The following is a 14,778-nucleotide window of genomic DNA, read 5'->3' as shown; positions in this document are numbered from 1 at the left end:
CGGACGCATTACTATCGCATAAGCTCTTCTGGTCTCTGACCAGTAGAGCTAAAAACTGCCTGCCGCATTGAATTTTTTGGCCTGATAAACAATTTTTTTTGGCCTTATGGCAAGTTGGAATTTACAAATGTACATGTCTGCACTATTACCCTCCATACAAACCTACATATACTTGTGGAAGCCTTGAAATAAAGAACTAACTTAATGCACTGTATAATTTGTATAATGAGCATTCATATAAGTTTGATATTTGACTGTCTTTCATGAGATGTTTTTTTCATTCAGAATTTTCATCTTGCTTAATTTTCTCCTTCCTATAATTATTTTTTGTTGGAAGTTACCACGGTAAGTTGAAAATAACCCAAAGGGATTGGAGAAGTTTAAAATGCAAAAAGTGTACAGATATAAAAATAAGCCCATTCTTTTTTTCCCATTTTGACTTTCAAACAGAATTTCAATCAGGTAATCACAGATTACAGAACTCACCTCAACAAATGTTGTCTGTTGACATTAAACAACACACAATAAATCCATGCATGTCTGAAATTGCAGCAGGAATTATAGTAAAGGGTATAGAAGTAATTAAAAAGAAAACTGCTCCAAAAACCTTGACCTGGGATGCTGACTTCAAGAGAATCACATACGCTCCCCAAACTTCGTTGATGTGAGCTAATTAATTGACATTTAATGCAAAGAAAAATGACCAAGGATTGACCAAAAAGAATATGAGAAAATAAAATAAAACTCAAATACTATGTTATGAAAATTTTATTTGTAAATTGTTCAATATACACAAGTACATGTATAATACTTCCTATTAAATCTATAGGCTGTACTGCAATTCATCATTAAAGAAAGTAGTCATGTTTAAAATAGTATCACATACAATTAAATTCATTAAAATTAATCATTTCCACATAACAACCACTCAATTTGTCCATTTTATAAGTTTTTCACATCTTTACACTTTGATGAGAAATATATATGATTTTATTAACAGCAAACATGAGCAAGGATCCTTTATAAAACTCTATCAGTAAAATTTGTATCTTTTATGAAAATATATTCAGATCAGTTGATTGGATTCACTCAAAGGTCATTCAACAAAAAATCCTATAGTTGTGCATGTAAATGCCATTACTTGGTATGAGGTGCATCATAAATTCTGGTTTTGTCTCGTTCTTGATAAGCAAATTGCATTGGCGGAACCCAGGGGTTTTTCTCTCCGTTACACTGAATTGAATGGGTTCCGACGGCAAATTGATGATGTTCATTATTGATTGGTTCACTTATACGTGTCAACATAAACACAGTAACATAATGTTCCAGACAGAAGAGCCTGAGTTGGTGTCTTTAGGGGTTAAGACTTTAAGGAAGGAGATATGTGGTGGTGAGGAAAGTTTGATCGTCCATAGCCAGATAGTCCGACTATGGCACGCCAAATTCACAAAAATGAGCTAATCATAGTTTCACAGTCGATAAACTAGGTTTATCGGTTGTAAACTATAGTTTACAGACTGTAAACTAAAGTTAACAACGTTAATCTATATTTTACTTCTGTAAACCATAGTTAACGCGATAATCTATGTTTCACAACCGTAAACTATACTTAACACCGAAAACGATCATTTGCGATTGCAAAACATAGATTATCTAATAAATACAGTTTAATGATTTGTAAACTATAGTTTACAAACCGTTAACTATAGTTAACGATCTGATAAATATAGTTTCACGATTTGTGAAACTATGATTAACAACTCTTAACTATAGTTTACGATTGTAAACTATAGTTTACAAACGTGAATCTATGTTTATCAACAAAATCTATTGTTAACGCTTTATTCAGACAGATAAACTTAGATTAGCATTCGTAAACTAGAGTTAACGACCGTTAAATATAGTTTTACAGATGAAAACTATACTTCATGATTCGTTAACTATACTTAACGAATCGTTAACTATAGTTTACGGTTTGTAAACTATAGTTTACAGTCGATAAACCTAGTTTATCAATTGTGAAACTAGGTTTATCTCATTTTTGTGAATTTGGCGTGCCATATCCGACACATTCATTTAGCTCAGTTGGAAGAGCACCTGATTGGAGATTTTGAGGCTCGCCAGTTTAAATCCTAGTTTGGTCCATTGCATTTTTACCCTTTCCTATTATACTGTGCACTCCCTTAATTCCATTTCCAATAATAAGTACATAAAATTCATGTTACATCTTGATCTAATCAGAAACTTCCCATTTTCCTACATCCACCATGGATTGAATTAAAGTGAAACTGTTATTTTAAGGTTGCAGTCACTTATATGAGATGGGAGTGCAGAGTCCATAGTTACCAAACACTGTTTGTGGCTGTTGGAAAACATGCATGGTTCTCTCTCTCTTTGATGTTTTCTCAATCATATTGTCAATATGTTGTATGGTATAAATTTTCATAGGTCACAGCAATATTATAAATAAATAACATAAATAAAACTCATTGCAACTAGATAGGTGGTCTCTCCATCACTGATTCTAACATGGTGGAGCTGTTGATGATTGCAGTGGTAGCTATGATGAAGATGTAACCTGTAACAAGAAAATGCATTAATTAAAACATGAATTTCCCAAAATTTTAGTAAATTTTAACTGAAAAAAAAAATCATACTCATACACATTCAAAGTGATTGACTGTTACACAAAATTTCTGTTTAGAAGAACATAAAAAATCTTATTTATAACAAATTTATGATTTAATTAAAGTATCCTACCTTTGAGTTTACCTAGGAATCTGAGGGCCGTTATCTCGGAATAAGTACAGCCTCCAAGGAAATATACCAGGACAACTTTACTGACTGGGCGGTCCTGTCTGGCGGATTTACCTGTTAATTGGATTAATTAATTAAAAAAATTATCAAAATTTCAGGTATTATAGCTTTGTCAAGATTTTACAACTGTAAATAAAATGAAATATGTTCTCCATACAAATACAAAAGTTGCCATCAGACTTTGTTTGTTTGTTTGTTTTTTTGATAATTAAGGTGGGCTAACTGTCCAGTGCACTGGCATCAAAAAGTTTTTGGTTCGAGCCTGGCATAGGGCGTTAATTTTTTTTTTTCATGCAAACAACCATTTATTTTGTCAGTTTTGCTTTATGTACCGATATATTAAAATTTTGAATTAGATTAATTTTGGTTCAGTTTGGTTCTCGAGTGAAATCAATTCTAATCTTCTATTCTATATAATGTACCTGTACACGCATCATGCATCTATATGCATTAAATATTTTAGGTGTTTATTTTTTTTGAAACATTACTAGGTTATAGTACCCCCTAGGAAAAACGGACAAAAATGTTACAATATCACACTTTCAAACTAATTGAAAAAAACCTATGGACGTGTTTGTAAAATCTGACAAGCTATGTTCAGCCAACCAAATCATGGACATTTAAACCATAAATGTTTCGTACAAATGATTCCTGCAGATCACACGCCAAATGCGCCCATCTTCTTATCCAGAGATTAAATAAATACCTGTACTGAATAATTTTTTATTGTCATATTTTTTTTTACCTTCAATATTTAAAACATGGATTACAAAAGCTTTAAGTTTTAATCTAGATAATGATAGTGAACTTAACATTGAAAAAAAAAAAAATTACCAAAACAGTAATAATTAAAGCTGTTTGCAAATTATCATGCAGCAATTACACAATATAAGATAAAAAACAAAAACATCTTGGAACCTTAACCACAAACCAAGAAATTTGACATAAGGTTAATAAACATGAGGTTTGCACACACCTAAACACCGTGGTTCTAATGCCAGGTAAATGTATTCCTAACTATATAAGCAGGAATAAAAGGCTGACTGTTCTCGAATGCAGTATTGATATTTTCAGGGGTGTATATATAAATATGTAGGCCCTTTATGCTGTAAATATGTTGTTAATAAGTGCAAAATACAATGCATATTTATGGAAAATTTAAAATTGGTAAATAGGATTTTTAGTATGCATGTACTATTTAAAAAAGCAACTTCTGTAACACTATAAAAATATCAATTCATACCTGATCTGTCTTTTGATGTGGTGCTGCTGTCTGGATTAAAGTATGTATAATAATGTGAATGGTTGTGTTGGAATTGTAGATGAATTTTTGGAACCAGTTATCACTTCAAAATTATATCATATACATGTTTGTTCATGCAAAATTATATGAAGTACATTTTTGTTGGTTACCAAAATTATCTAATTTCTCGAAAAGCTGACTTGTAAAATAAACCCAGGTAAAGGATTAATATTTCATTTGTTTTCTGAAATTGGTGAATGGTTAGCAAATATTCCACCTTCCATCCTTATTTTGAATGATGCATAGATTTTTTTATTGCCACAATTAAATTATCGGTACTCCTTTTATCTACCTATAAATTTGTGAGAACAAGAAATCATTTTTATTGCAACACTGTTGAACATTGAAGTTATAATCTGATTTCTGACTAAAGAACAGAACATGAAGGAATACACTTTAAATAAAAATCTATACTGTGGTTGATTTATAAATGTGATCAGTTCTATTAGTGCGACAAAAAATTTCATTAAAGCAGAGGAGGAAAAAGATAGAAGCATTCTACTTAAACTACAACCAATAAATGAAGAGGCAGCAAATACAATAAAATAAAGAAAAACATAAAATATGTTGCACAAGGTGACAAATTTTGGGATCAAAAAAATCTTGTTCCTATTTGATGATTTTCTTAATATTAATGGAAAATAATGAAAACCTAGTGTCTAGCTTTATAAGCACTGAATATGAATGGACTTGTAATGAAGCATTGGTTATACCTTTTGATGCTTTGACATGGTTTTCACTGTGAACCCCTCCTGGCAGGTATTTAGTGATTTCTTCCATACCAGCAAAACTCCCTCTGGTTAATATCTGTAAATTCATACAATGCTACAGGTTTCAAAAGTTTCAAATGAATTGTCATTTTTATTTGTTCCTGCCAAAATATATTAAACCTACACTGTACCTCATCAACTTTTAAGAGAACATTGCAAAGGTTCAATCAATACCAGTATAATGTGATTCAAAAGTTATAGAAATGTGTCAAATAGTCAGCGTCATCAACTATGGTCCATACATTGTATTTATAACTATGAAAAATTTACCTAACCTAGATAAAAATGGACAGTGCTAATTTCATAATATAACTTCTTTACAAATGATCATTACCTTAAAATGAATTTTAGTCATAATTTTTTTTATCTTTAATCTAAGACTTCATTAAATTTCGATGAAGAAAGATCTTTATATACCTGTTCGACTAGTTTGCAGGACAAAGGTGTGTAGGCGCCACTAAACACATATGACATGTCTGTAGGGTTTTTCAGATCAATGTCATCTGACTTGGGAATCTGTCATTAATAAACAAAATCAATAAACAAAAAAATTTCTGTCTTAATTGAATCATAATTACACTTTTATTAGACAATTACAGTTTTGTTTCTCTAGACATTTTGAATTCTATATACAATTAATTTTTCTGGATTGAAGAAAAGAATTTTTTGAAAAGATTTTAACATTATAGATATATACATACACATGTATTAGGCTTTGATATTTAAATGTCTAGACTTTTCCAATTCTATATATGATTAATTTTCTGGGTTTTGAGAAAAGAATTTGAAATGATTTTAACATTTACATGTATATACAAAGATGTGGGATATTGTCTATTTGTATATGAATTAGCCAAATGCATCTCATAACAGATTGAGTAAACTAAGTTCCTAGTAATACATGTACATTTTACCCTTCCCTGATAACAGGCACTTACCAAAGAGAGTTTTTTACAAAGACTTTGGAATGTACTTCTTCGTGTAATGGCAGCCATACCAGACGTGACCTTGTTGAGAGGCGTGGCGGCCTGACTTCCTGTTTCCTGTTCTGTCAGGATACCCAGCAACTTCAGGTTGGAAAAAGTGATCAGCTGCTCAAAACCATGACTCTAAAAATAGAAGCATTACAAGCCATATATTTTACATGTACAGTGTAATCTTTACACTTCATGCATGTATGTCAGCTGCCTGGGAATTGATAAATTGGCTGCGATCTTTAATATTAATGCATGAAAAACTACAGGAGAATTGATCTTTGAAAATATCAATATGTATGCACTTGAACAAATCATTTTTTATGATTAATATCTGAATGCCTGCATAAATATTCAAATATTACCTGTAGATAGTGGGTCTTGAGAGTTTTATATGTAGAGGAAGGTATTCCATTCTGAGTGAGGGACAGAAGACACATGAGCTTTAATGTCTTCAACATGTTATCCTGTATAAAATATCACAATATTAATATTCATAATTAAAAAATAGACTCTTTAAATATAGAGTACTTAAATCTCCACAGACACATACATTGGACAATAGCTCCTGACCTTTCACTTGGCAGAGTTGTGGAAAACTTTTTCAGATAGTCGGTCATTTGGACCGGCAAGAAAACAAAATAAGCCGGTCCGAAGTGATTTTTGTCAGTCCGAAATAGTAAGTCACAAAATGAAAAAAACCCTTAATATTTATTCACTTTATAACATCTTTTTAATAAATCATGTTAATAATGATACAAAATTCAGTCTCCATTTCCAAGTCCTCTTCCGTTTTCTTTTAATTTTGCATTTATAACAATATTTTTTGCACTAGATTCCAACGCTTTTGGGCAGGTCACAATGCTAATTCAGCATACTGAGTGTAATAATATTTAAAAAAAAAAAAACATTTATGGATTTTGGAATTATATAAACCTAGAGAATGGGTCTAGAAATTGCAAAAAATCTTTGCATCGATAATTAGTGTTAAATCAAAAGCAAACTAGCATGGCGCGGCGCCATGCCCTTTTTTCTCGGCGCCATGCCCTTTTTTCCAGCGCCATGCCCTTATTTCCTAACCAAAAATTAATAAATATGCCCAGTTGAGGTAATATTCCTTAGGTGCTCTGTTTATTCAGTGCATGCTGATAATCCCTTTGTTTATATCACGACAGGAAATCACTTTTTGACGGTTGAATATAGTACGCACACAGCCACCTGGCTAATTAACATGCCTCAGGCTGTCAGGGTAGAGGATTTAACTTGAGAGACTGTCATTTGATTGCATTGATTATGCAAGAATTAGCCCAAGACCATAGATAAATTAACTTGTAAGCTATTAACTAATTAAAAGCAGGATCGTTTTTTTTTTTAAACCGAAAGTAGAATAAAACACACTTGATCATGTTGGTTGAATATTTTCCAAGTAAAGAGAATGGTCTCTACATGTATTTTCCAAAATGCCCCTCCCCCATCCCTGGAAAAAAAGTATTTTTTTTCAATGTTTTAATTGACTGTACTAGTACACAAATAACACAGTCCAAGCAGGTAAAAAAAATCATACCTCCAAACTTTAATAATTTGTGCAGGTTTCAGCTAGATTCATACCTATTACTTTCACTAGTGTAGCCTTACTAATTTTTGGATTAAAGAAATTGGATGTTTTTATATTCTTTTTGTTCAACAATTGTTATGTCAGCACAGGTGTGCTAATTGTGTTGGTATTTTTTTTTTAAAGTGAATGGAATACAGATATATGAATTTATCTTTTAATTATCATAATAAAGATATCAACACGACCAGTAAAAAAAAAAAAACGAAAATCCGGGGCAGTCGGAAGTACTAGATTTACTGCTTTCCCAACCTGTGCTTGAATTATTTCTGTTGAAATTTTTCATATTTAGCTCCTCTAAACTTTACTTTTTTCTTGGATAACTACCTCATTCTGCCCCAGTTGTAAATTTAATAGGTCACAAGAATCATGCTAATTTCGCTTTCATTTACAGCCTTGATCTCGTTTAAAGAACAGGTATTACGCAATCGCATATAAGGTACGATAATTAAGACGGGAAATGCACAGATGATAAATGGAAAAACGAAAAACTTTAACAAAAAAAAGGCCGGTCATTTGGACAGACATTGATAGAATTTTTACCGGTCATGCGAATTTTTTGTCGGTTTTGCTGGCATGACCGGCAGTTTTCCACAACTCTGCTTGGCGAAATTTACATTCTAGTTGAATTATCAAGAAATCAACTCTGGTGTAACTTGCTTTCAAAGAGTTATCACAGAGAAAAAATGGAAATGGAAATATTTACAAAGTTTTCTTTTGACATAATTACACTATTAGTACCAGAACAATTACTTTGGACATTTTACATTTTAGTGCTGTAATTATCTTTAGACCAAAGTACATTACCTGTTTATAGATGAGTTCTTCAATGTATGTTATGTTGTCTCTCACACTGGAACTCTCCAGCAGGCCTATTGTAAAGAAAAAGTTTCCAGTTTCATTTTTATTTTTTTATTCCAGTTTTATTACCTTTGCATGCAACATAGTATATAGTATTAATGATGATTGCAATTAAACTCAAACTCAGTACATACACATAACATGAAGTACGGAAAATGACAACTAAAAAAATAATCCCTAACTAACTCACTGTGTTCTGTCTGTAGATAATCCTCAAATCCTCCTTTAGTTTTCTTCCCCAGAATCTGCTCACAGGCTCCAATGTCTATATATATAAACAAATAAAAGAATTTTTTTTCAAATTTTGAAATGAACTACAATATGTACATGTACATTCAGGGCTACAGTAAAACTTATAACGAAGTCACTGGGATCTATTAAATTACTTTGCTATATCCGTAATTCGTTATTTTCGTATAAGGAATTCCTTGAAATATATACCATGTTATATGGAGATCCAAGATAACTTTGTTATCCCTGAGAATTCTTGTTCTTACTTAAAACAAGTTTTACAGTATAAGCAAGCTTTTTCAAATATTCTACATAGTAACAATGAGTTCCTTGATTTATTTAAATTTATTATGGATAACTGGAGTTGAACTTACGATTGGCTAACACAGATTTTTGTTCTTTGAGTCTTCTAAGTTCATTAGCAACAAAGTCCTTCATATCTCCAACAGACTTGAGTCCATGTCTTTTCTGTAAGACACAATCAAAGATACTGAAAAATTGCTCTTTCAGCTCAGATCAGTAAAGATAATCCATACCGTAATAAGGAATCTGAAATTTTGTCTCACATTTCAATATATACCAAACAACAACATGTACCTCCGAAAAAAAGTCCTACCAAAATGTGGTGATCTATATTGTGAACTTAAAACCTCAGTAAATCATTCTCTTTGTGACAGAATTTAGTATTTTGTATATTTTCTGTGAAAGCTAGAGTTTGTTCCTTTCGAACAGGTGGTACAAGTAACCGATTAATCTTAATCTGGAGTTTACTTTACGGTTGCCAGCAGCTTTGTGGAATCCCTGTTCCTACATCGATATGATGTAATGTCTAGTTATGATTGTTAAAACATTTCTTTTTGATATGTATCAATATTTGCACATCATCAACATACATATACTGTACAAAGGTTGGTATGAATTATTTATAATCAATTTGACTGAGAAAAATCTTTTAAAGGCAGTACAAAAACAATTACCCATCTGTTGATCAGTAAATGAAAACATTAAACTACCAGAATGCCTCATTGTTTGACATTTTACAGCAAAAAGTGTTTTTACTTACATCAAAATCCTGCTGGAGTAGCTTGGCCTTTGAACTTAAATATCCTAGGACATGGGAAAAATGACGATTTCTGACGTCTTCAAATATCTACAGAGAGAAAACATCTAGATTTATTATGTTGGCATATCAATTTTGCTAATTACTTGAAATCACTTGCAATATCACTGAGTCTTAATTTTTTTTTTAAAATCTTCTTTCACCCTGACATAATAGCAATATATATACAATGTACATGTACAATGTGTCCATAAAAACATTAAATTTCATACTAACTACATCATCTGAATTAAGTAGTAACTTGGCACTCTGTTGTTTCCCAGTAACTTCTGGTCCAAATTCAATGGCACCTAAAAAGAGAATACCTTGTGCTAAACATTTGATCAAAACTACAAAAAATATAAACTTAAGTAATCCCCAATATTTACCTCAGTTAAAGACATATAAATTAAAGATTTAACGAAGAAGTAAAGTTAGACTCATAGTTTCAAGCCACGGTTCGGACTCTGCATACAGCTCTCTCCTACTCGTGGCTGCTTGATCACATAAATTGTCTTAATCTTGAATATTTAAGCCTCTATGCTGTGACTTCATGTTCAGCCAATGACAATATTTGTTTCCATCACAATTGAAATCAACACTGACATCATCAGAACACAAAAATATTTTGTAAACTGCTATTGGTTATTGAAAGGTCTTGGCAAAGTTTATCTACCAACTATGCTTTACTCGCATTGGTCAATATTTTAATGAAGTACGAAATATTCTCTTCTCATTCAACCACGGCCAGAATGGGAGAGGATTGTGGTTTGCGACGATGAGTTAGATTGACATTTGTACAGAGGTAAATTAGCTACGAGTGTGTTATATCTTACCACACTTGATGCCAAATGTTTCATCAAGGAGGCCCTCATATGTAAGTTGTGAACACAATGGAGTTACATAATCCACATCTACAAATCAAACACAAATCATCAGATACTATAATCCAGGTTCATACCTATACATTTTCAATACACTATCAGGATAAGTGTGCTTACCTCTGATTATCAGGTTTAAACAACCTACCTCTGTTTATCAGGATAAGCTACCTACCCCTGTCTATAAGGATAAGAGTGCCTATCTCATGTCTACTAAAATCCTGGTCAGATGAGCTTCTTTTCATCAAAAAGTTCATCAAATCATTTGTCATCTATAAAATATCCAAAAAATTAACTTAAAACTGTAAAGCTCCTAAAAATTATTATTATTTAATATCTTAACTTTTATAAACAGCATTATTTACATTCCCTGATCACATTAAAAAATTCCCATGGCAAATTATCTTTGACCTACCTTAGCCCCTTTACCTATACAATGTACATGGCCGATTTCACCAGTAAGAGCTTGTATCCGCACAAGGGATTTGGCTACAGTATGTATCCAAGTCTGATCGTTTTCCTGTAAAGATAGTAAGAAATAGCTTGCGGGCTATAAATATGTCTGAATTTACACACTGCATGTCAACAGGTATGGTATTCTGTAGTTTCAATTAAATATTCTTTCTAATTCTCTATTTAGTATCAGCAATAATGTGCATATATGTGTATAAATGTCTACTTACAAGATAAAATGTTTTGAAGAATTCTGGTAGTTCCAGAGATAGAATATCTTTGTCTAGAGGAAGGAAGTCTAATTGAAATTCACTCAAAGTCACATGACCAATTACCCCTTCATACTCCAGAACAGACAGGCAGGTATGTAACTAAAATAATAAAAAAAATATATTAACATGTATTTAATAATATACATATATATAACCATTATATATAATTTATTTATATATTATAAATTAGAACTCTATCATGGTACATTTTTGTTTTGATTAAGTGGAAGAACTGCATGATAAATGTTCCTTAGTAATATTCAAGCCAAAATTTATCAATCTGTTAGACATGTAAATACTGTTTTGTAAATAGTTCTCTAGTATACAAAGTATATATACATGTATGACATTGATGATTAAAAAAAACTCTTCTTACTTTTCTTGGAACAAATATAATGTTATATTTTCGTTTGAAGTTGATATTTAGATCGGAATTGATGTGGTCAGCAATAGCCTTCATTGTGGTCATCCTGGGTCGGACCAAGTAAATCCTCCTACAGCATGAAGTACATGTTTATTTATTGTGTCATTTATTACATTATAAATACAGAAGTCAGTTGGATGAGCCTGTCTCCTTGCATGCTGAAATTTTGTTTTTTAGCAGTCCGGTTTTCAAACTGTAACCAAACACCATATTCATTTTCATGACATATGCTCAAATTCTCAATATTGACAGTTGCATATTTTTCTCAAATTCTGTTGAGAAATATTAGAAAGCCAAGTCCTAGTCAATGCTCCTTGTCTTAAAGTTTATGGAGGTGGGACTTTCATTCTATTGTTATTGAAGTAGTGTCCTTGGTAAAATGTACACTGTATATCTAATTAGATGTTACCTGACAACTATGTCTTGCAAAATACAAAGATACATTTTAATATAATTTGCATGAAACACCTACTGTTCACAGCCATGCATAGCCTTTAAGGTACTGTCAAATTTGTAGATTTTCTCAACTCCTCTTTGCTGAAATATTGAAGAACAACCTCATAAAGAAGATAGTTGTTTAGTTTATTTTCATTCCAGAATTGAACAAATTTGTAGAAACTTTAAAAACTTATAAACTTTTAAATTACAAAAAAAGTAACCCATCTAAGCACAGTATTATTATTTTTCTATTTTGGTTATGGGCACACTTTTCATTAAAGCCAAATATTAGCTTCTGTATACAGGGTTATTTTCACCCAGTGTTATTTTCACTCTTTTACACTTGCTAACTATTATGCCCAGTTTTAAATTTGCCCATTCCCAGTTCTGTTTAAGAAATTATACAGTGATCTTTGATTTTGCCCCAGATTAAATTTGCCCAAATGTAACAAGGGCAAATGGGGCAAAAATAAAACAGAGGCGAAAATTTCCCTGTATACAGTATTCAGTAATTATTACATATTGAAGTGTACAGTTGTTGGCTTGTTGCTTGTTTGAATATGCTAATCTTACTGAGAAGTATTTGGCATGATTCTTTAAAAAGTATTTCTATAAAAGATTTTCACATGGTTTACCTTGAGAAGAGATATACTAGCAATTCTGTCTAGTGGTTTCATGAGGTCTCCATCAATAACCAAGTCCTTTTTCCCAGGCAACTAAAAAATTAAAATTAAAAAAGTGATGCTTCGGAAATAAGAGAATCTCTAACCAATTCTATTATATTAGGAGAACCCCAATGGATATATATGTATATATAATTTTAATCAATACCGAGGCGAAGCCGAGGTCATGATATTTTTTTTAACAAATCATATTCAACACCAAAAGAGTCCATAATTGTTTTATTATACAGTCCGAATTTGAATTAATAAAACATTGAACGCTGAATGACGACACCATTTTCATTAACAAATTTCCGTCGTTGAAAACAAATGTCGAGATTACCACCTCCGTGTTTTCCTTTCACTTTATGTGTAAGACGTCCAAATGTTTAATAATCCTGGTTTTGTTTATTTTTCCTGCTCCATATACGTAGCTCGTTGCGGCCGTTGCAACCATTGTTTACAACGTTGTTTGATGTTGATTGTGACACAATGCCACTACACGCGAACTTCCCGGTTACGACCTCAAATCCAGTGAATATATAGTGTTATGAACTGTTTGCGCTTGTATACATTATATAGGGAATATAAATAGACTATATAATAAATATGTATATATAATTTTAATTAATACTCATGATATTTTTTTTCAATCTCGGTGACTTGTAGTAAATGTAAATACAACCACGCCCACTTTTGCTGCCTGGTTTTGTTTAAAGTATATTCCCGTTCAGTGAACGTGATAGATGGTTTTTTTATGATTAAAGTATATGTAGGTGGATGGTTGATTTACTCTTATTAGGCCTACATGTTTATAATTTACTTTACCGAAACCGTTTTGGAAATGATATCGACAACAAGGACATAATGTCATGCTAAAGTGCTTGAACATTATCAATTAAATTTCATTAACAATAGTAAACATATTACATCATCCAAGAGGCTTGTAAGTTCATCTTTAGCGAGGATTTTTAATCGTTGAAAATCTGGAAACCCCTTTCCACTGGGGGCAGCCATCTTTCGATAAACTGGTCCTCGCATTGAAAATGAAAGTAGGACCAGTTTACAAAATCAGCCCCCCTTTTATGGCAAGCACATAACTCTCTAATGTCTTACAAATATAATTTGCCAAGTCTTGCTTTGAACTGGATTACATATGTCATGATAAAAGGGCATGAGAGCTTCATTGCTTGTTGTCATATAAACATATTTTATTTGTTTTTTTTTTATTAAACATAAGGCTACACTGGAAGTATATATCCAATTCCTAAACAGGCACTTGTTTCAGAAATAATTTTTTAAAACCATGCATATAGTATGTTTTATTATTATACTGCTGTTAAATAAATTATTTCCCAAAAAGTGACTGTGATCTTTATGACCCATTATCAAAGATTTGGGGGTATTAATTTATATTTTACAATTGTCCTGTCTATCCCTGGTTGTCTGTCCGAGTTCATCCAGAAAAAAAAAATTTCTTTACCTTATTTTGTGAGCTATGGCTTGCATACTTTACATGAGTATTCCTTGTGACAAGCTCTTTCATTGGGTAACATCACATCTGACCTTGGACTTTAACCCACTTTTTCAAAATTTTACCAAACTTAAAACTTCTTAAAATAATTGGCAACTTTCTTTTTGAATTGGAGCCGAGACTTTTATTTTTCACAGGTATATTTCTTAGGACAAGAGCTTCCCTTGGGTTCAGAAAATCTTAGAACCTCTGATTATGGAGTTTCACCTACTTTTGGTAAACTTGAACATCGGCCATAACTTTTGAGCATTTGGTCATGTTTCACAGGTATATTCCTTGTGACAGAATTTCCTTGAGTAAAAAGACTTTTGGTCCCTTAACCTTGACTTTTCGTTAGAGAAAGTGAGTTGCCAGAGATGGGCATCAGTGCTTTATAAAGTTAACAAATCTACCACTTTTTTCTATATATATTTCAAAATTTCCTCAACATATGCACAAACTAGTTTT

General features: G+C 31.8%; 1 protein-coding gene across 2 annotated transcripts; it reads right to left on the bottom strand.

The window, feature by feature from the left end:
* Positions 1-2,215: 2,215 nt before the first annotated feature.
* Positions 2,216-13,848, bottom strand: LOC134236213 (vacuolar protein sorting-associated protein 33B-like). 2 transcript variants are annotated; one of them, XM_062718373.1, is made up of 20 exons: positions 13,728-13,848; positions 12,771-12,851; positions 12,170-12,234; positions 11,650-11,767; positions 11,232-11,372; positions 10,964-11,068; positions 10,724-10,820; positions 10,504-10,581; positions 9,905-9,978; positions 9,632-9,718; positions 8,943-9,036; positions 8,528-8,602; positions 8,284-8,348; positions 6,230-6,331; positions 5,829-5,999; positions 5,308-5,406; positions 4,834-4,927; positions 4,061-4,090; positions 2,761-2,871; positions 2,216-2,578 (listed from the first exon to the last, which is right to left on the bottom strand). In XM_062718373.1, exons 1-20 carry the CDS (start codon positions 13,836-13,838, stop codon positions 2,496-2,498), a joined length of 1,881 nt encoding a protein of 626 aa, XP_062574357.1. In that variant the 5' UTR covers positions 13,839-13,848; the 3' UTR covers positions 2,216-2,495. The 2 variants fall into 2 exon arrangements, with proteins under 2 accessions (XP_062574357.1, XP_062574358.1); XM_062718374.1 differs by lacking the exon at positions 4,061-4,090.
* Between the last annotated feature and the right edge of the window lie 930 nt (positions 13,849-14,778).

This window comes from Saccostrea cucullata, unplaced genomic scaffold (assembly GCF_032062105.1).
Source record: "Saccostrea cucullata isolate Sc308-1 unplaced genomic scaffold, CSIRO_AGI_Scuc_v1 ctg172, whole genome shotgun sequence".
Lineage (NCBI taxonomy): Eukaryota > Metazoa > Mollusca > Bivalvia > Ostreida > Ostreidae > Saccostrea > Saccostrea cuccullata.
Note: the sequence above shows the minus strand (reverse complement) of the source record. Positions and strands in the feature narration are given on the sequence as shown.